The 19,506-nt window shown below is 59.5% G+C and overlaps 2 protein-coding genes across 5 annotated transcripts; both read right to left on the bottom strand.

Moving 5' to 3' along the window:
* Positions 1–5,747: 5,747 nt before the first annotated feature.
* On the bottom strand, positions 5,748–14,063 carry CPT1B (carnitine palmitoyltransferase 1B). 2 transcript variants are annotated; one of them, XM_082665369.1, is made up of 19 exons: positions 13,914–14,063; positions 13,297–13,474; positions 12,803–12,942; positions 12,312–12,489; positions 11,998–12,099; positions 11,670–11,807; positions 11,492–11,593; positions 10,462–10,569; positions 10,302–10,386; positions 9,474–9,669; positions 9,004–9,189; positions 8,749–8,854; positions 8,535–8,651; positions 7,958–8,122; positions 7,745–7,879; positions 7,497–7,649; positions 6,841–6,954; positions 6,240–6,332; positions 5,748–6,101 (listed from the first exon to the last, which is right to left on the bottom strand). In XM_082665369.1, exons 2-19 carry the CDS (start codon positions 13,435–13,437, stop codon positions 6,018–6,020), a joined length of 2,343 nt encoding a protein of 780 aa, XP_082521495.1. In that variant the 5' UTR covers positions 13,438–13,474; positions 13,914–14,063; the 3' UTR covers positions 5,748–6,017. The 2 variants fall into 2 exon arrangements, with proteins under 2 accessions (XP_082521495.1, XP_082521496.1); XM_082665370.1 differs by having other exon boundaries at positions 5,749–6,101; positions 11,492–11,569; positions 13,914–14,062.
* Positions 14,064–14,475: 412 nt separating this feature from the next.
* Positions 14,476–18,087, bottom strand: CHKB (choline kinase beta). Of its 3 annotated transcripts, none has more exons than XM_082665371.1 (11): positions 17,660–18,087; positions 17,363–17,471; positions 16,854–17,057; positions 16,616–16,749; positions 16,263–16,358; positions 16,016–16,074; positions 15,847–15,928; positions 15,609–15,717; positions 15,363–15,466; positions 14,987–15,068; positions 14,486–14,841 (listed from the first exon to the last, which is right to left on the bottom strand). In XM_082665371.1, the coding sequence occupies exons 1-11, from the start codon at positions 17,881–17,883 to the stop codon at positions 14,767–14,769; spliced, it is 1,278 nt and encodes a 425-aa protein (XP_082521497.1). In that variant the 5' UTR covers positions 17,884–18,087; the 3' UTR covers positions 14,486–14,766. The 3 variants fall into 3 exon arrangements, with proteins under 3 accessions (XP_082521499.1, XP_082521497.1, XP_082521498.1); XM_082665372.1 differs by having other exon boundaries at positions 14,488–14,841; positions 16,944–17,057; XM_082665373.1 differs by lacking the exon at positions 14,987–15,068 and having other exon boundaries at positions 14,476–14,841; positions 16,944–17,057.
* Between the last annotated feature and the right edge of the window lie 1,419 nt (positions 18,088–19,506).

The raw sequence follows: 19,506 nt of genomic DNA on the forward strand, positions 1-19,506 counted from the left end.
CCGCCACGCCATCTGGGCCCACGGCCTTCCCGCCACGCCATCTGGGCCCACGGCACTCCCGCCACGCCATCTGGGCCCACGGCCTTCCCGCCACGCCATCTGGGCCCACGGCCTTCCCGCCACGCCATCTGGGCCCACGGCCTTCCCGCCACGCCATCTGGGCCCACGGCACTCCCGCCACGCCATCTGGGCCCACGGCCTTCCCACCACGCCATCTGGGCCCACGGCCTTCTCTCCACGCCATCTGGGCCCACGGCCTTCCCGTCACGCCATCTGGGCCCACGGCCTTCCCTCCACGCCACCTGGGCCCACGGCCTTCCCGCCACGCCATCTGGGCCCACGGCCTTCCCGCCACGCCATCTGGGCCCACGGCCTTCCCGCCACGCCATCTGGGCCCACGGCACTCCCGCCACGCCATCTGGGCCCACGGCACTCCCTCCACGCCATCTGGGCCCACGGCACTCCCGCCACGCCATCTGGGCCCACGGCCTTCCCTCCACGCCATCTGGGCCCACGGCCTTCCCTCCACGCCATCTGGGCCCACGGCCTTCCCTCCACGCCATCTGGGCCCACGGCCTTCCCGCCACGCCATCTGGGCCCACGGCCTTCCCGCCACGCCATCTGGGCCCACGGCCTTCCCGCCACGCCACCTGGGCCCACGGCACTCCCGCCACGCCATCTGGGCCCACGGCCTTCCCTCCACGCCATCTGGGCCCACGGCCTTCCCTCCACGCCACCTGGGCCCACGGCACTCCCGCCACGCCATCTGGGCCCACGGCACTCCCGCCACGCCACCTGGGCCCACGGCACTCCCGCCACGCCATCTGGGCCCACGGCACTCCCGCCTGTGGCGCTGCCGAGGACGCCTGGGCCAGCGCGGAGCCAAGGCAGCGAGGGCGATGGCTGGCTGCGGGCGGGCGGGTCACCTTGGGGGGTGAAGGTCTGAGGTGCTGGGGCTGAGGACGCCAGAGGCACGAGACACGCCAGGGCCTGGGGCCCTCTCTGTGGGCTGAGGGTCTCGCCCGCGCAGTGCGGAGAGCTGTCACGGAGGCCGGGATCCTTCCTGGGGTGAGAAACGTGAGGGGATGCGAGGGGCACCCGCGCCGGCGAGCCTGCGGGGCGTGCGCGCGTGCTGGTGTGAACAGCACGCGCACAGAATGAGTGATGCCTGCGGTGGCGCGCCTGCAGTTGCGCGCTGAGCCTCGGACCACGCCTGCTGTGCGGATGGGAGGGAATTCGACGCGTGTGACGTGCGTCCAGGAGGGCGCGAGGCTGAGAGGTCCAGGTGTACACAGTTCCGGACGTGCGGTGCGAGGGGTCTGGAGGACGTGTGGGTGAGGGGCCGGGGGTGCGGCGTGAGGAGCACGGCGTGACGAGACCGGGCTGAGGGCCGGGTGGGTGAGGAAGCGGTAGGCGCCCCACCGGTCTGGCGTGAGGCGGTGAGCACCGCCTGGGGACGCCGTGACTCGGGGGTCGGGGCGCCAAGGGAGGGTCCGGGACCCCCAGGCGGGCTGGCCTCTCTCACCTCCAGCTCCCCGGCGCTCGGGTTCCGCTCGGCTACCCTCCTCCGCGGCCTGAGGCTCGAGGCGGCTCCTCAGAATGACGCCCCTCCCCTTTCCGTTACCAGACCCGCCCCCGGAGCGTGCCTCTGGCCCTCATTGGCTGGTCTCCTGGAGCGGAAGGGGCGGCGCTGCGAGCACCTGACTACACCCGCCTCACGCTGGTCCCAAGTCCCGGCCTTGAGGTCTCATTGGCTGGTCGCCTGGAGCGGAAAGGGCGGGGTTGCTCCCGGCTGGTCCCACGTGGTCCCGCACTTGGGGCTCTCCGTCTCAGGTGGGCCGAGTACCTGGATTGAAGAGTGGCTGAGGTCGAGGGATGGTAGAGCTGAGATGAGGGGAGACACCCTCGTCCTTATGGGAGTGTTCTCCCCCTTGCACCTGGAGCGTAAATCCGTGCACAGCGGGGGTGGGGGCGGCGGGGCGTCTGCTTGACCACTGTGTCTCCAGTATACTGGACAGCAAGTGCTAGTAACCATTGTTGAGTGAGCAGCTGAAGGCCCAAGTATTTTGTCTCGCAGCTACCGTGGGTGGCCGACATTGTTGCAGCTGTCTCACAGAAGAGGACGCTGAGGCCCAAGGAGATGAGGCAGGGGCCCAGGTCCATGCACCTGCGAGGTGCGGGCCTTGGTTACAACCGAGGTCTGCCAGGCGCTCTGGCCTCCAGGCAGTAAAGCACAGATCAGCAAGCAAGGCCACGTGAGCGTGCTGCTCAGCCCTTAGAGAGGCTGCACATAAAACTCTGGTCAAGAGGAGGCTAAAGAGATCACTCTGGCCTCTATAGGTCAGTCCAGGGAGCTCGGTCTTTATTTGGAGGGCGATGGGCGCCTTAGAAGGTTGGGAAGCAGAAGAGGGGCATGGCGAAGCAGTCTCTCTTGCCGGAGGGAGAGTAGAAATGGGGCTGTTGCTGGTTTTTGGGTGAATGATGGTGGAGCTGGGGACAGGGAGGCAGTGGTCGTGGCGGAGGGAAGTACACGGAGTCAGAAGCCATTTAGAAGGTCGCCTTGACAAAGCTTCGTAATGTGGAAAGGGAGGGAGAAAGAAGGAATGGCTGAGTCGCTGGAGGGTGACACCACCGGCTGAGATGGGGAAGAGTGGCAGAGAAGCCAGTTTGGGAGGTTGTTAACTTCGGTTTTGAACACCTTGAACTCTTTGAGATTCCTGACAAACCTGGGACCCACTGCATTTTCCCTCAGGGATTCCGATCCTTAGCAAACTGATGGCAGAGTAGGAAACACAGCTGGAGCTGAGCCAGACAGTTCTGGGCATAGAGTGCGGACTCGTCTCTCTCTTGAGGAGTCTGCTGTCTGGGCCACGTCCCCTCTCCAAGCTGCCAGGCTCCTTCCCCTTCTGAATCTGGTTCTCCAGCTGTTGCTTCCTACCTCTGAGCCACCTGCACACTTCCAATCATTCCACCATTTGCTTAGACTTTTCTAGAGCTGATTTCTGTTATAGCATCCCAGAAAAACATGAATCAGGAATAATTCTGAGGGGTAATGAAGGCAGCTTCAGGGAAGAGTAGGAGTTTACCAGGCTGAGAAACAACGGCACAGGATTCCAGGGAGGAGGTTCGGCAAAGGCAAGGGTGTGGAGGTGCCTGCCTCCTTTAGGAATTGAGAGTGAAGCTGGAGCTCAGGGTTCTTGTGGAGGAGCGAAAGATACTCAGAGAAGATCAGTTGGTCTGGAATGTGAGGTCCCAGCAGGTGGAGGTGGGCGTCTGAAACACCCTGCAGAGCCCAGGCCAAGAAGGATGGGCCCTCAGGGAGTCCAGAGACATGTGTCTGGTCTGCCCATCCCCTTGTGCATCCGAAACTGGCTAACTGTTCATCAAACGTTTCCTTTATGTCCTGGGCACACAGCTAGACTACATTTCCCAGCCTCCCTTGCAGTGTGAGTCCTGGCTGGTGGCATGTGGGTAGAAAGGCTCTATCACTGCCAGGCTGAGTCCATGGAAGCCTCCCGTGAGTGAGCCCTCTCTCTCCCCCGTGCACTTGCGGGATGTTGGAGTCCAAGGCAAATTGGGAGCTACCGGAGGAGGGCAGGACTTCTAACAGCCATTATTTGAATAATGGTATGGAGTAGAGTCTTCCTCTCAGCAAAGTGAACAAGAATTAAACTTCTATCGGGTTAAGCCGTCGCGCTTTCAAGCTTTGTCTGTTATGGGCACTAGCCTTAACTAATGCACATCTGCACACCTCTGGGGTACTAATGCAGATTTGCATTTGGTGGATGGTCACCAGAAGTTTATACCCTGGTTAAGCACTGTGTTTTCTTCTCTTACTTCAACCAAGAACAAATCAGATAAAAGAATTTTGACTGAATTTTAACGTTAATTAAAAGGCAGCTTGTTGGAATCTCTGCTCACTGTTCTCCCAGGCCTGGGCGAGCTGATGTCTCCCAGAAGCCGACCAGATCCCAGTTTCCCAGGGTAGGTCACGCAGGCACCGGAGAGGCAAAGGTCTGTGAAGATACTTTTGGAAGCCCAGGAAAGCTCTGTTACGGAATGTCCTATTTTGTGAGCATAGATTTATTTTTATAAGCTTCTCACAGAGACTCAGAAGAGGTTAGAAGCTTCTGTCCTGTGAATCTTCTCATGTTCTCAGTGTTCAGACAACCTTCAAAGCTATTATCAGGAACCTAAATCTCCTTTCTTTCAATTTATATTTTCAAGAGTCTATGAGACATTTTCACAAATGTTTCTTACAGGTATGTTAAACTCAACGTTTAAAAATCTTGTTTAATCACCCAGTCACCCAAATAGAAAACGTGAATTATCTTCGATGGCTCGCTAGCATCCTGAATCTCCATCCCTTAGTTAGTCCCATCATTCCTCCCAGCTCTGCCACCACCATGAGCAGTACCCTCTGCTAGGCCTTCTTGCTTCTAACCTTACTACACCCTGCTTTGTTCTAATATTCTGGTTAGCCAGAGTGATCCCATTAAAAGTTTACAACAGATTATGTCACCCTCTGCTCCAACCCCGGTGGCTTCCCCCATCATTTGGAGAACCCAGAGCCTGGCCTACAGGGCCCTTGCTGCGCCACTCCACCTGTCCCCTCCTGCTGCTCCCGACTCCACGCCAGCCACAGGCCCTCGGGTACTGTTCCTCCACCACAGCAGGCTCCTCCCACCCTGAAGCATTGGCTGTTGCTGCCCCCTTGGCCAGGAATACCCTGCCCTCAGGTACATACATGGATTGCACCCTCATCTCCTGCTGTTCTGAGTCAAATGGCCCCACTCAGGAAGGCCTGCCTCTGCCACCCTGTCTGAAATTGCCATCCACCCCTCCATTGCTCCCTCCCCTTACTTCTCTCCTTAGTACTTATCTGCCCTCTGACTTACTATGTCATTTGCTCATTCTTCTTGGTTATTGCCTGTCTCCCTCACTAGACTCTAAGCTGCACAGGGAAGGATTGTTTTTGCCAGTTTTGTTCACTGCTGTATTCCAGAGCTTAGCACACTGTAGCGCTTAGTAAGTATTTGCTAAATGGATTATTCAAGAGCCTGAATTCCCTGCTCCATGCTTGCCTCACTGAGTAGTGAATTCCCCGTGTGCAGGGGGTGCCTTGTTCACCAGTGAATCCCCAGCACAGAGCCAAGTAGACAGTGGTTGCTCAATAAACACTGGTTAATAAGAGAAGGCCTGGGAGTGTATCTAATTCATGTCCGGTTCTCATCGCCTACCAGAGTACATTCGTTTAGGCATGCAGCAGTAGTAATTGAGTACCTGCTTAGACTTTCCATAATAATTTTTTGTTTACTCGTAATATTATTTTAATAAAAAAGCCGACCCAAGGGAAGGAGCATCTGCTGCTCCAGATTATCTTGTGCGCCCTCTCACAGACATGACCACTTGGCACCCAGACCTCAGGCCTGGGACTGTAGCTTCTCCCTATGCCGAGGGCCTCTACAGAGCTGTGCTCCAGCCCAAGGGGGTGCAGAGGACATGTCCGTGCACAGAGGGCCCCACTCTCCAGAAGACAAACAGAAATGGGCCCAGGGAACAGGTGGACGTTCTGAAGCAAGAATTTATTCCAAGTGCGTATGTGGGTGTAGACAGCAGAGACCCACCTTTCAAAGCAGGTCAGAACCTCTCACAAATAGTCTCCAGCCCTAGACCTTCCCTTGCCACATCCCTGGCCTCAGGCCGGAGCAGGGGAAGGGCCTCCTAGTTCCCCCACCAAAAAACACAGGTACTTAAGGGCTAAAATAGAATTATACAGCTTTATTTTTATTAACATCTAGCAAGAAAAAAACAAAAAGAAGATTCCCTTCTTGCTCCAGCGCTACCTCCACCACTTGAGCCCTCAGGGAGCAGCGTCTGCCCAGGGAGCACCTGCTTCCAGAGGTGTCCTTGGAGCCTGGGCACCTGTGCACGGCCACCGCTGTGCCTGCAAGCGGACCACAGGCCCCTTCCTCCACAATGTGGGGACAGAAGGGCAGCTGGCATTTCTCCAGCCCTCAGCTGTCAGCCTTGGGAACTTGGAAAAGATCAGCGATGTCCAGCAGAGCTTGGCGGATGTGGTTCCCAAAGCGCTGGGCATTCTGCGGGAGTCAAGAGCTCAGACCAACCTCCAGGTGAGCCCCCGCCCCTCTGTCCCCACAGGGAAGGATTCTTCCCCAGCCAGACATGCCCTGGGGGGCGACCCCTCCTCAGGCTGAGTGGGAGCAGGAGACACTCACTGTCTCTGAGCTTGAGAACTTGCTGGAGACGTGGAAGAAGATGGTGTTCTCACCCGCGATCATGTAGGAAACCCCGTAGCCATCATTAGCTACCTGAGGGGAGCACAAGGGGTGAAGAAGAAGAGGTGAACTGAACCTTGAGTATCTGGAAGCCAAGCTGATGTTATCCTTGCTCTGCCCACAAGATTCACAGGAAGGGCCCATCCCCAGGAAACAGTATGAAAACAGAAGAGAAGACCCCACCGGGGGTTCCAGGACCTCAGGTTCCCTCAGGAGGCCCCCCTCACGTTTGCAGGGGGTCTCTAGCTCCCCGACAAACTAGCCCACATGAGTGTCTCAGTGGGATATCTGGACTGTCTCCATAAGCCCACTTCAGAGGGTACAGAAGCCCCGGGAAGGGTCACTCCAGCAGTGGGTGTCAACATGGGTGGGGTCCCAGCCACCTTTCTTGCTGGGGTCGACAGGTACCTATCCTGTTTCCAGGCAGGGCAGGTCCAGGGCTGTGCTCCTGCCTCTGGCCTGACCTCCTCGAGGCCCTGCACTCTCCGCTGACACCCCAGCCCCTGGTCCTTCCCACCTGTCCACCTTCAAGGGCACTTACAGGGCCAAAGCCACCGCCAGCACCCAGGTGATTGGGGTACTTGTTTGGGTCAAACATGCGGATCTGGAATTGAGCAGTTTGGCTGGTGGAGAGGCGCCAGGGTTCTGAGAGCACCTGCAACAGGGAGGCCGGCAGTCAGGTGCCATGCACACCTGCGGACAGGTGCGTGAGCCTGGCACCGTCCTGGCTAAGGATGCAGAAGGGACAGGACGCAGGACCTTCCTGATTGCTGTCCGTGGTCCCCTAGTCTGTTCTCACCATCACAGCCTCTGCACAAAACCCACCATCAGGTGACCTGTCTGTCCGTCCCCTGGCTCCGCCCCCCACCCCTCCCACTGTCCCTCCCACATCCCACACTCCTGCCTCAGTGTCAATGTCCGGGCACTGGAGGTTCCCTCCACCTGGACGCCCCGGTTCCCCTGAGCCTCTGCCCTTCTCTCACAAGCGCTGCCACCACCTGACATATCATGTTTGTCTGTCCATCCCCCCTCACGCCAACAGCCACTCCACGAGGGGGAGGCTCCCGCTTGGTGCCAGTCCACAGGCCTGGGTGGCGTGTGGGCCGGGAACACTGGCCCCAGCTGTCCGGACAGAAAACAGGCCAAGACCCACCAGGAGAGGGCCTGAGGACAGAGGGCACGCCCATCAACACTGACCTCAGCCAGGAAAGGGGAGCTGACCCCCAGGAACTTGGAAACCACGTAAAGGCAGAAGAGGTGCCTGTCAATGCCAGCCCCTGTCATGGCCAGGCGGCACGCATTCTGGTGCTTCTCAGCCGCTTTCCGGAACAGATCTTGGAGGTTTGCTTTCTGGGGGCAGAAACCGAGCAGTGAAGAGTAGCCCTGACCCTACAGCAGGCAGGAGGCCGAGCGGTCACGTCAGCGCGAGGCCACGGGGGTCTCACCAGGTGGCGCCCCTGCACCATGGCCTGAACAAAGGCTGTGGACTCGCAGGTGCAGGAACGTACGGTCTCTGTCCGTCCCTCCCGGAACATCCTAGTCATCGAGGCTTCATAGGTCAGGCAGAACTTGCCTCTGTCCTACGGAACACAGAGGGATGAATCTTGCAAGTGGGCCCTGGTGCCACCCCTGCCTGCTCAGTGGCCTGGGGCTCCTACCCGGAAGTATGCCAGCTGCAGGGCGATCTGCACGAAGGCGTCAGGGCTGGTCCGGCACTTCTTGATGAGGCCTTTGCCAAAGGGCAAGAACTGGAAGCAGTACAATTCCACGTCGTCAGCCAGCGCCTTGGCCACCTGGTAGGAGCTCTCGATGACTGCCTGGCACTGCCAAGACACGGAGGGATCAGCTGGGGGCAGAGCTCTCCAGGAGGACTCCAGGGTCACGTCCAGGAGGCCTGAGGATGTAGGCAAGGCTGGGCAGGCCTCAGTGTGCTTGACATCCTCAGGAGAAGGAGACGCAAAGGACAAGCCAGGGGCATCAGCACAGATGCCTGGCTGGGCTTTGTCGGGGAGGAAGCACTGACAGGTACTCCCTGGACACGAGCTCACACCTCATGTCTTTCTCCAGCCCCGAAATAGTCCTGGGGTCTCTATTCTCCTTGTAGCCAGTCTGGACCATGAGACACTCTGGACCCTTACCCTGAGGGTGGGGCTGGGACAGAGGGGAGGGCCACAGGGCATCTCAGACACTTGTCACTCTCGCACACCCACCCCTGCCCCTTCTCGGCCCGCACACCTGCTCAGGAATGTCCCACTGCAGCCGCTGAGGGGGGGCCAGCACAGGGTTGGGTGTGCCCAGACAATGCCCAGTCTCCGAGTAGCCCAGGTCGAAGCTGTCGGTGCCCAGGACAAACTGCAGGGGCAAGGTCAGGCTGAGAGGCCGTCCTTGCCCTGCTGCCCCGGTCCCCGCCCCGCCCCTGCCCTGCGGGACCTCTCCCAGGACCTGCTACCTCCCAGAGGTGCCCTATGATAGGGGCGTCTGCCCACGCGTGTTCTGTGTTGAGGCCCAGCTGGCCGTTCTTGAAAGCGATGAGAGTGAAGGACTTGTCGAACCACCTGCAGCGGGCGGAGATGGGGTGGCGGTGTGGGGGCAGGGGGAGGAGCCCGGGGTGGGTGGGGCAGGGGAGGACCCCCAGGTGGGTGGGGCAGGGGAGGAGCCAGGGGTGGGCGGGGTGGGGCCTGCAGTGGAGCTGGGGGTGCGGTACCTGTTGTAGCAGCTGCCGTGCAGCAAGGCCTTGCCGTAGAGGCTGAGGCTGGCCTCGTCTTCAGGGTCATAGCGGTGAGACTCCTCATCCAGAGCCACAAAGAAAGCAGCGCGCTCGATGGCATCCAGGGCAGCCTTGTTCTTGCCGGAGCTGAAGAAGGCCTGGCGTACCTGAGCCCACTCCACTCTGAGGGCAGGAGGGCAGAGTGAGCGGGGGGGGGGGCCCCTGTGGGCGTGAGGGCACCTCCCAGGATCTGTGTCCCCCTTCTCCACACACCCCCACCTAGCCACCAGCAGTTAGAGGTCACAGCAGCTACCCTCCTGCCGCGCCCCTTACGACCACAGGTCCTGGTTTACGCAGAGGACGCTGGGGCCCACGCTCCTCCCTTGCTGAGGGCTCTGGCCGAGTTCCAGGGTGGCACACAGAACCCAACTCCTCTCCTCACGGCGCCTGAACCTGGGCCCCAATACCTTCCCCCTGCGGTGAGGGCCGCCAGTCTCTCCTCCCCAGGCTGGGGTGGGGAGGGGTCATCCAGGATCCTCTGGAACTGCATCTCCAGGTCCCGAGGCTTGAGCAGGCGGGAGCCCTCATAGAGCCACAACTTGAAGAAACGGCCCTTGTGGTAGACGGCTACGTGCCTGCTGTCTGTGAGGTGCTGCAGCACGTCTGTGGCAGAGGCCATGGGTGGGCTCAGGCGGGAAGGTAGGGAGCTCCTCCCTCCCCCCATGCCACTCAGGATGGCCCCCCAGCCTCACACCAGGTGACCGCATGGACCCTTCGCCTGGTGGAATCTGCTGGCACCAAGCCAGGCCCCGTGCCCTGAGCTTCGCTGTCTGTCATTTAATGCCAACCACAGTCCCATGAGGCATTGCACAGAAGAGAAAACCAAAGCTCTAGGAAATCCCACAGACTGTCCTGGCATTAGAAATGCGGGTGCTGCTTGGCGGCCCTGGGGGCCCTGGGCGAGCCCACCCCTCCTCCTCTACAGGCTCCTTGAGCGGGGAGCTCCACTAGGCCTCCTGTTGATCTTTGCGCGGGAGACTCCCGAACTGTGAGCCCCTGCAGGGGAGGGGCTCTGACCTGGGTCTCCCAGGGTCCCAGGACTAGCACCGTGCCTGTAAACAGCAGGTGTCTAGTATCGGCCACAAACTATTTTTCGCAGCTACATGACCCTGAGACACTGAGGACGCTTGGTGACCAGCAGGCGGTAGGGCATCTGGCCGTGGTGGGCCCACAGCTGGGAGGGGGCGGCCTCCATCCTGCGGTCCCAGCGCGGGCGCCCGGCCGCGGCCTAGTACCTGTGTCCTTCCCTGGGATCCGGGTGGTGTTGAACATCCTCTCCATCTGGTAGGAGCACATGGGCACGATGCCCAGCGCCATCACCTAGGAGGACGGCCCAGCACAGCTCAGACGCAGGCCTCCTCTCCCGGTCACGCCCTCACCCCCAACCCAACTCACAGGCTTGATCTCTTCACGGTCAAGTTTACGGCGATACATGATCATGGCGTGGACAATGTTTCCCAGGCGGGCTGCCTGCACGTCTGTGTTCTTGACGAGCACTAAGTCCTACAGGGAGAGAACGGAGCCTGCAAGGAGGCTGTGACAGGTGTGCACAGTGGCATCTCTCTGTCTGGGGTGTCTTGCCCCCTTTCCCCAGTCCATCCTGCACACCCTCTGAGAACCAAGTACAAGAAGTGAAATGCATAACTACTGATCAGATAACCCCCTGCCCTGGCTTCGACCTGAGCTGCTTTTCCAAACCCATTGTATTTGTTGATGTTTTGTTTATTTTTCTTTGAGGAAGGGGTCCTGCCACTACAGAACAGCTTAAAACCTCTGGTCTAGACAAATTGCATATAGGTTTCTGGAAAGACAGCTTTGTGGAGGAGGAAAATGCCAGCATGCTACTTGAAACGTGCTTTGGAAGTGGGAGAGCAAAGAGGTGCACAGGGCAGTGGCTGGGCAGCCTCTCCCAGCTGGCTGTGCACAGTCTTGTACTAGGAGCAGGAAAAGGGTCAGTCATGTGGGATAGGGACCGACAGTGACCCCCTGAGCTCTACAAGAAACAGCTCTGGATCTGCTTAAGACACACTTAAGGAAGTTCCCTGGTAATGGCGTCAGGACGGCTGGGAAGTTGTGGCTGGAAAGCCAGCAAGGGAACAAGGAAGGAAGTGAGAGCGCCTGAGCTGGGCAGAACAGTGAGCCTGAGGAACTCTGGGAGTGACAGTATCAGCCTGTGGGGTCTACTGGGCTCTCCAGACCCTCAGTATCCCCATCGCCTGCGAGCTGCTTCCTGACTATTCTTCCAGGATATGACCACCACCCCCACCCCCGCATCTTCCCTCTCCTTCAGGCCTCACTTCAGAACCCCCACTTGCCTACAGAAACCACCACTAGGGCTCTGAACTGTCGTCCAGGTTCCTTGCCCTGAGACCAGAGCTGGGGACAGAGCTGAGCACACAGGAGCCAATGTGGCTCTAGCCCTTACCATGACATAATAGTTGCTGTTCACCATGAGGGGAGTCCTGCCTCGAAGGTAGACATACTCTTCCCACCAGTCGCTCACCTGCGGGTGGGTGGGAGGTTGGAGCTGGGGCAGAGGAGGGTGGGCTGTGAGCAGCCAGGACACAGGGTGGGAGAGGGTAAGCCCGGGAGGTAGAACTCACATAATTGGCTGCCCACCATGACTTGAGTACCAGGTACTTCTGCAGCCTGGGGGCAGTCTTCTCCTGGAATTCCTTGGCCAGCGTCTCCATTCGGTAATATTCCTCGTCATCCAATAAGTGTTGCACGGATTCTAGGTACTGTCCAGCCAAGTTATTGCCCGTGTGAGGGCCAGTCAGCAAGAGCTGCCTCTGTCCTGACCTTCTTCCAAGCCCAGCCCCATTGCTCCCTCTCAAGCCGACTCTTTGTAAGGGACAGTCCCTTATGTTTGGATAAGTTCTCTGAGTCCAGCCTGCCCTGCCCACTGGGATGTCTGACCCAGGCCCTCACCCGATGAATCGTGGCTGACACGCTGGGCACGGGCAACTTGGGCAGAGATGTCTGGAAGCTGTAGAGCATGGGCCGCTGGCCGGACAGAAGGCGGACACACATCTGGGGGTACAGAGTGGAGAATGTTGAGGGGGAAGCTGGGGGAAAGAATGGAAACTAGCAAACACTGGAGGGGTACCCCAGACCCTCAAAACCGGGACAAACCCCGCCAGGCACCAGTGCCCCGCCTGGCTGTCCCCTCCAGCTCAGAACCCAAAGTGAGGCCCTGGGGTCTCAAACCCGTTGCCTGGACCCCTCCACCAGCTTCTGCTCACAGCCCAGACTCTGGTGAAGTGGCTGATCTGGCCGTGCATCTCGAACAGCCAACCGTGGTAGGAAAGCAGCAGTTTCAGGGTTTGGCGGAAGAAGAGGATGCCCGTCATCCAGACCCCCGTGGAGAAGATGGCCATGCTGAGAAGTGTCCGTGTCTGTGGGCTCCGGTAGGGGCCACATCTATCAGAGAAGGGGAGAGGACTGCAGGGGGGTCCACTTGAGACCAACCTCAGGGAGATTCTGACTCTGCAGTCCTGATGTATGTGAGCCATCTCGGGGGAGGCACCAAGGGAGGAAAAACTCCCTGGACACGCTCACATCTGAGCCTCTGAGTGCGTCACACTCGAAGTCACAGAAGTAGGGACTGAGATGGTGGTCGCCCCCAGGGAGGGCTGCCCCTATTACCTCCAATGGCTGTTGTCCTGTAACTGCCCAGCTCAGGAACCTTGGCCTTGGAGCCCACCCAGCCCTTTCTCATGGCCCCACTTCTTACCCCTCAGGAAGCCATCTCTGGATAAAACAGACCAGCCCCATGGAGATGTCCACGTTGCAGTAGGAGGAACCCAGTGTCGTCATGACGACGAACAGCCAGCTGGTGGGGCTGCCAGGGTACACACCCCTGAGGATGCCATTCTGTGGGCAAAAACAGGAATGCTCACAGAGCAAGGACTGGGGTAAGCAGGCACCTATGAAGTCTTTGCCTGTTTTCACTTCTCCTTCACGTCTGGTGGACCCCCCCTCCACACTCCCACACCTGCAGCACCTGATTACTGTGTCCCACTGACACTTCATGCACACCCATCTCCTCTCCACGCCTTGAGCACCCCTCTGGTTTCTGCACTGCTGGAGCCTGTCACTCCACAGAGCTGTCAGCCGAGATGGGGGTGGAGGACCTTGACAATGGGCAGCAGCTGACACCTAGCCTCTGCCTCCCTGGAAGGCTCGATTCTGCACCTGCTGGAAGAGACCAGAACCACCTGCGCCCACCTTGATGCGAATCAGGCGTTTCTTCCAGGAGTTTATGCCGGACAGGTAGATGTGTTTTAGGGCCTCCCGACTGAGCCGGAAGTCGACCCCCTCTGGCGTCACCGTGAACTGGAAGGCCACAGCCTGGTGCGCTTCCGCCATCCTGTGGGTTGCTGGGCACCTGGGAGTTGCTGGGCACCTGGGAGGTGGCAGGAGGGTGTGCGGGCAGCACGGCCACCCGCGTCGAGGCCCCGCCCCCGGGCACTGGCCGCGCCCCCAGCCCGCCTCCCTCCCCTTCCGCCCTGAGACGGCCACCCGCAGCGCCGAGGCCCCACCCCTGGACCCCCAGCCTCGCCAACCGCCGCAGAACCTTCGTGCGATGGTGCGGGGGTCGCAAGGGGGTCAGGGCCTTGAAAACGTCAGGAATCCCGAGGACAGTGTAGGGCGGCCTCGGGGTGGGGGCTAGAGGGGCCCCGGAAGCGGAGTCGGTCTGGTCTGGAGTGAGGCGGGGTCTGCGTACCCCCAGCGCTGCCACGTGGGACCCTGGCACCAGCCTCAACCCCCCTCCCCCGCCCCACTTGCCGGCTCAGAGCCCTGGGCCAGGCCGGCAGCCCAGAGCCACCCCCAACTCCACTCACGGCTCGGGTGTGCTCCTGTCCGCTTGTGGGGACAGTCACTGTGGCCTGTGTCCCCACGTCCTTCAGGCCTGGCCACCTAAGTCCCGCCCTCACCGGGAACCTGACACCCACTCCCAAATTTGGGTTGAGAGAACAGTTAGGGATTGGCAACCAGAATCTCCCCGGCTCCGAGGCGAGAATCAGGAGTGGGGGGGAGCCGGGTTTCTGCAAGATGAAGATGGCTCAAAGGTCTGAGAGCCTGGGGCGCCCAACGGGTCTCACGTGAGGATGGTGGCATTAGAGCTAAAAATAGCCGAATGTAGGGAAAAGGTCACCAGTGTGTCAGCTGTGCCTCCTGTTCCCTGATCTCCAGTGCTCAGGGTTGGGCAGCCCCACCCCGGGGCCCTCTTTGTACCCGGTAACTCCCCACTGCCCGACCCAAGTCCTCTGAGTATTTATCACTTCTAAGCTGGAGCCGGGGTGGGGGACAGCAGAATGGACCCCTAACCACTTGCAAGCCCAGATCACCCAACAGCCACGCTTTTCAGGAGAGGAAACTGAGGCTCCTAGCAGTGGCCCCTTTGTCAATCTGTGTGCAGTCCTTGGTCGGTACTTGCCGCCGCACCCAAGCAGGGTTAGGACGGTGTGAAGGAAGAAGCTAGTTTATTGTCTTAAGGTACACATCCCAGGGCTTCTGCCCACTTGCCTGCGGTGGGGACCTGCTCAAACTCGGGGGGTAAGGGGGAAGGTCAGCCTCCTTAACCCCAGTCTCACTCGGGCTCAGCCCAGTCCCCAGGGCCTCCCCTTTGTCCCTCCCTCCAAGGTCCTGCCCTGGAGGCTCCAGGAGAAATCCAAGGAGTTGGGATGTGGAGAGTCAGGATGAGGAGTGGAAGCTGGTCAGCTCTCCCTTCTGCTGGAAGTAGAACTGGAACCGAGACTGGGCGTACTCCTAAGGAAGGAAACCCGCGCACTGGTGAAAAGGGGTGGGACTAGCACCCCACACCCCCCTCAGTCTGCCCACAGCTGGCCTAAAGGGTCCAAGGCCTCTGCTGCGCCCTGTCCCCACACCTAACTCACCCAACCTGGTTACTTACCAAGTAACCAAATTCTATAGTGGACATGGATGCCTGGAGGATGGACCAGAGACCCCAGAAGAAATGAGATGCCAGAGCATACCTGAGGGGGAGCAGGAAAAGGGGGGTTCAGAGCACATTTGGCACTGCCTGAACCCCCTCCTCCAGGCTGGTCAAGCCCCAAAGCTCTAACTTCTCCCCTATCGTCTTAACCCCTACCCTGTCCTGACTCTTCCCACTCTCAAACTGTTCTTCCCCATCAGCCTCAGACCTCATCCCCACTTCCTGCCCCCACTCTGCACTGACCCCTAACCTGCAGCCCAGTGAGTCTACCTGCCACATTCCCCCCCTTGCCTCTGCACCCTGCTCCACCCCTGCCCCACACGTCTTTCCTCACCTATTAGCCTCTGCCAGCAAATCTGCTTCCAGTTTCCTCTGCTCCTCTTGGGAGATGGTCTCACCTTTCTTTACCTCTGCCAGGTAGTGGCGAATAAAATGGAGCTGAAATCAAAAGACAAGAGTCAGGAAATGGGGAGACTGGGGAGCATTTCCCAGTTAACACCCTTGCTCGCCATTCCTTCCAGACTTCAATCTCCTTCTCCCTTCTAAGCCAGGTCCTGCTCCCAGCTTCTGGCCCACATACCTGCTGTCCCCGGGTGGGGTAGTTTGCAGGCTGCGCTTTGTAGAAAGGCCACTCCTCATGAGTGTAATCGTAAACCCACTCACAAAAATGGTTCCCAATGTCAAAGCCCCTGAGGGAATAAGGTGGACACTCAGTCCCCAAATACGCTGGGCAGCTGGGATGCAGAGATGAAGGCCTGGTCTGCTTTTCCAGGGCACTGTGGGAACAGACCCATGGGAGGCCATCCTCTTACCCTCACCTGTAGTTATAACTGCTGTACTCGAAGTCGACCAGCATGAGGCCGTCAACGTTTTCTGGCTCTGAGAGCAGTAAGATGTTCCCTGGAGAAATGTGGTGGGGTTCTGGTCACTCCAGGGTCCTCTGGCCCCCCTCACCTGAGGCTGGGAGACTCAGATGCCTTCTCCTACCTTCCTGGATGTCATTGTGGCAAAAGACCACTGGTGATGGGGTAGAGTCTAGCAACTTCCTGCAGGGGAACACGGGCATGGGTCCTGAGCAGGAGTGACGAAAGGAGGGTCAGAGGCACGCGCATGGGCGAGGCCCTGACCCCAGCCTTCAGCAAATCCTGGGTAGGACCCCACTAGGTGCCTGGCACATCTCCTGTGCTCTTCTGTCCCCACCCACCCACCCCTGCCCCATCCTGCCTGCCCTCACCTGAGGCTGCCCATCTCGTCCTGCAAGCTGTACATCTCCAGCAGGCTCATCTGGGGGAGGCCAGTGCTGGGTAGGTCCTGGATCTGCTTTAAATACCTGAAGCCCCAAGAACAGGATATACTCACTCTGCTATCCCTCCCCTCTGTCCTACCCGTTCGGTCACCGAATGACTTGTCTGGCAATCATTTGGAAGCCTGTTGTGTGAGAAACCATGCTAGACAGTGGGACACTTGATCCACTCAGCTGGAGAGGTAGACAGAGCACTAGATGCATTCAGTCACACCCCAGCGTAGTAACTGCCAACATGAGGGTTCGCCCTATGTGCAGGAGCCCTGAGGAGGCCCCCGACTCACCGCTCCATGGTCCCAAATAGCCAGTGGGGCTCCTTAGTGAAAGGCATTTCCATGCCATGGAACTGGGCCATCTTCGTGGCGATGGCTGCAGACAACACGGGCTCTCGAAGCTCATGCGTCTTCAGTGGCCTGCTCTGCACCCAGGAACCTATCAGGGTGGTGAAGGGGCTGGGGCAGGAGGGGGGAAGGGTGGGGCAACGGAGGTGGGGGAAGTCAGGGCTTGGGGAAAATTCCCTACCTGGGGTGAGGGATGTGAAAGCAGACATTGGGAAGGGGAATAGGGGCTGGGGAAGGAGATGCTTCGGGGAGGTCGGGGCCGGGCTCGTACTGGGATGTACTGTTCCAGCCGGCCCTCTGGAAAGACTCCGTAGAGCTGGGGCCCCAGTGACCGCTCTGCAAGGATGGCGAACATCACACTTTCAAGGACCAAGGAGTCCACTCCCTTAAGAAAAACAGACAGCGAAGGGACCACGGTCACAAGGGGCCAGAGGCAAAGTGGCGAGACCCACCCGAGGGTCTTCTTGCTCCTCCCACCACATCTGGTTCTATCTGGTTCTATTTGGTTGGTTCTATCTGGACTTCCTGTTCTATTGCCCGGGGGCTCCAGAGCGCAGGCGTTAGTATCACAATGGACAAAATACTTAGCTCCTAAGGCTCAGTGTCCTCAACTGCTTAGTGGGGACCATACCACCTGCCACACTTGGGTGAGAGGACCTGAGGCCACTGCGGCCTTCACTCCCTCCTCACCTGCAGGATGGCCCCGTACAGCCGCAGCAGCACCTCCCGGGGCTCCTCGCCAACGCGGGGCAGGTGGTCAGGCAGCGAGCAGCGGAAGAGCAGGTTACTGAGGCCTCCGCTGCAGACCCACAGCAGGGCGCGCTCAGCCCGCCATCCGCTCCACCGGCCCGGCGTCCAGCCCCCGCGCCCCCCCGTAGCTCCCGGCCCTGCCCCGCCCCCGGCCCAGGAACGCTGAGTGTCCCGAGGGCCCGAGCCTAAGCCTGACCCCGGCCCGCGCACAAGAGAGGCTGACCCCTGACCTCCCACCTCACGGGGTCAACCCTCAGCTCCTCCGGCCGTACTCGGCGCCAGGCCCCGCCCAAGTACTCCCGGCACCACTGGTAGGCTCGGCGCTCGGCGTCTCGCGACCGCGCCGAGCCGCGCCTCCGGCTCGGGGCCGCGTCGGGGCACATAGCCTGCCGCAAGCTGCCCTTGGCCAGGCGGCCTCCAACAGCCCCGCCTCTGGCCACATCTGTCCCCTCAGCCGCCATGGCTCGGGCTTGACTCGGCCAACGCCCCGCCGCGCACAGACCCTTCGGGCGCGCTCGGCTCCTTCCGGCTGCGCTCGGCTCCGCTTCCGGCCAGCCTGCGCTGCTCGGGTCGTACTCGGGTCTCCTTGGCTCTATTCGGCTCTTTGCGGCGCCGCTCGGCTGTCTCGGAGACCCTCGTCCGGGTGCTAGTTCCGAAGGCTGTGCCCCGCCCCTGCTCAGAGCAAAGGCCAATGGCCTCTCCCTCTTGGCGGGGCCGCTCGAAAAGACAGTGCTGTTTGGACCTTAACCCGGAAGCAGGAAATGGTTCGGGCCAATCAGAAGCGTCCTGAGCGGTAGGGCCCACGGCGCAGTGGCGTGTCACGTGAGCGAACCACGTGGGCGGGTGGCGCGTACCGGGCTGAGAAGCCGGTCCGGCGCCTAAAGGCGGTGTCACCGGGAAAGTGCTCGTGAGGCGAGGTGGGCCTTCGTCAGGATCTGGGAGCGGACAGGGCAGCGCGGGCAGCGGCGGCGGCAGCCCCTCACTGTACAGATTTGGCCCCCGGGGCAGTTGGGCAAGGAAGAGGGCCGTTGAATGAGTGTGGCGAGTCCTGAGTGTGGGGGAAGGGGAGAGAGTGTGTGTGTGTGGCTCACATCTAGGGGGTGGGGAGTGTGGGGCACCTGGTAGGTGCCGAATAAACATTTGTTGATGCGTAACCTTAAATCCCTCCTCACCGCTGAGACTCCCTTGTCAGTTGAAGCCCGCCGCTGGAGGAGGCTATTGTTACCCTGCTTGAAACCACTGTCTTCATGTCCTGCTCCACTACCCCTCTTGCCTCCAGACCTAAAATCAAGCCCAGGAGGAGAGGCTCACAGCTTGGAGCAGGCACCTGGGGCTGCATCACGTCTCCTTGTCCCACCGCAGCAGTTTGAAATGCCTCCTTGCATTTCTTCTGCCCCATGCTGGAGTGGCGACCAGGAAGACTTGATCCACGGGGATCTGTGGCGCTGTTGGACCATGGTGTTCTTTGGGGTGAAGTAGGTGAACAGCTGACCTGAGTGGTGTTTGATTTGAATAACGAGAAAAAAATCAAGAATTGGTGATCAGAAAGCAAATGTCAGTCACTGCAATGGGAAATCATGATCCCTCACTCTGTATTTAAATCTGAGCCAGTTCTGAGACCTGGAGTCCACTGGTTGAAAGGGAGGCTTGGTCTCTTATAGAAAGGATCCTACAGTGCCACCATAAGTACATAAAAAAATATTCCTCTAATCTTTCCCCAAGGGGACCCAGCGCCTCTTAACAAAGTAACACATTTACTTTGGAAAAGGGACTATCCAGACCTTTCAAGGGCTGTTGGATACAAGATCTGAGGTGACACGTGTGCCAGGGTATGTGAAGCGTCATGAGTCACTGGTTTGAGTGGAGGCTGTGGAAGTCAGATGATAAACAGAGTCCTGACCCAAGTGTTGAGGTCACTTCTCTGGTCCCAGTACATACTTGGGGTAATTATACCTAGCGGTGGGGAGAGCCTGTACATTGATCCCTGATCTGTGGCATAAGAAGAGTCATGGTAGGAAGAGCGAAGTGGAAGCCTCTGAAACGCCCCACCCTCCCCAATGCTGCATTCCATGTGGGATCGCAGA

Source organism: Grampus griseus (assembly GCF_964374135.1).
Source record: "Grampus griseus genome assembly, chromosome: 11".
NCBI classification, from domain to species: Eukaryota; Metazoa; Chordata; class Mammalia; order Artiodactyla; family Delphinidae; genus Grampus; species Grampus griseus.

Excerpts from the sequence above, each read along its gene's own strand:
- CHKB (XM_082665371.1), bottom strand. The coding sequence starts at position 17,883 with ATGGCGGCTGAGGGGACAGATGTGGCCAGAGGCGGGGCTGTTGGAGGC. Across the intron at positions 17,058-17,362 it reads TGTACGGGGCCATCCTGCAG|GGAGTGGACTCCTTGGTCCT; the intron begins GTGAGGAGGGAG and ends GTTTTTCTTAAG. Across the intron at positions 16,075-16,262 it reads GACGAGATGGGCAGCCTCAG|GAAGTTGCTAGACTCTACCC; the intron begins GTGAGGGCAGGC and ends GTTCCCCTGCAG.
- CPT1B (XM_082665369.1), bottom strand. The coding sequence starts at position 13,437 with ATGGCGGAAGCGCACCAGGCTGTGGCCTTCCAGTTCACGGTGACGCCA. Across the intron at positions 7,880-7,957 it reads TGCAGCTGGCATACTTCCGG|GACAGAGGCAAGTTCTGCCT; the intron begins GTAGGAGCCCCA and ends TGTGTTCCGTAG. Across the intron at positions 7,650-7,744 it reads TGGTGCAGGGGCGCCACCTG|AAAGCAAACCTCCAAGATCT; the intron begins GTGAGACCCCCG and ends TTCTGCCCCCAG.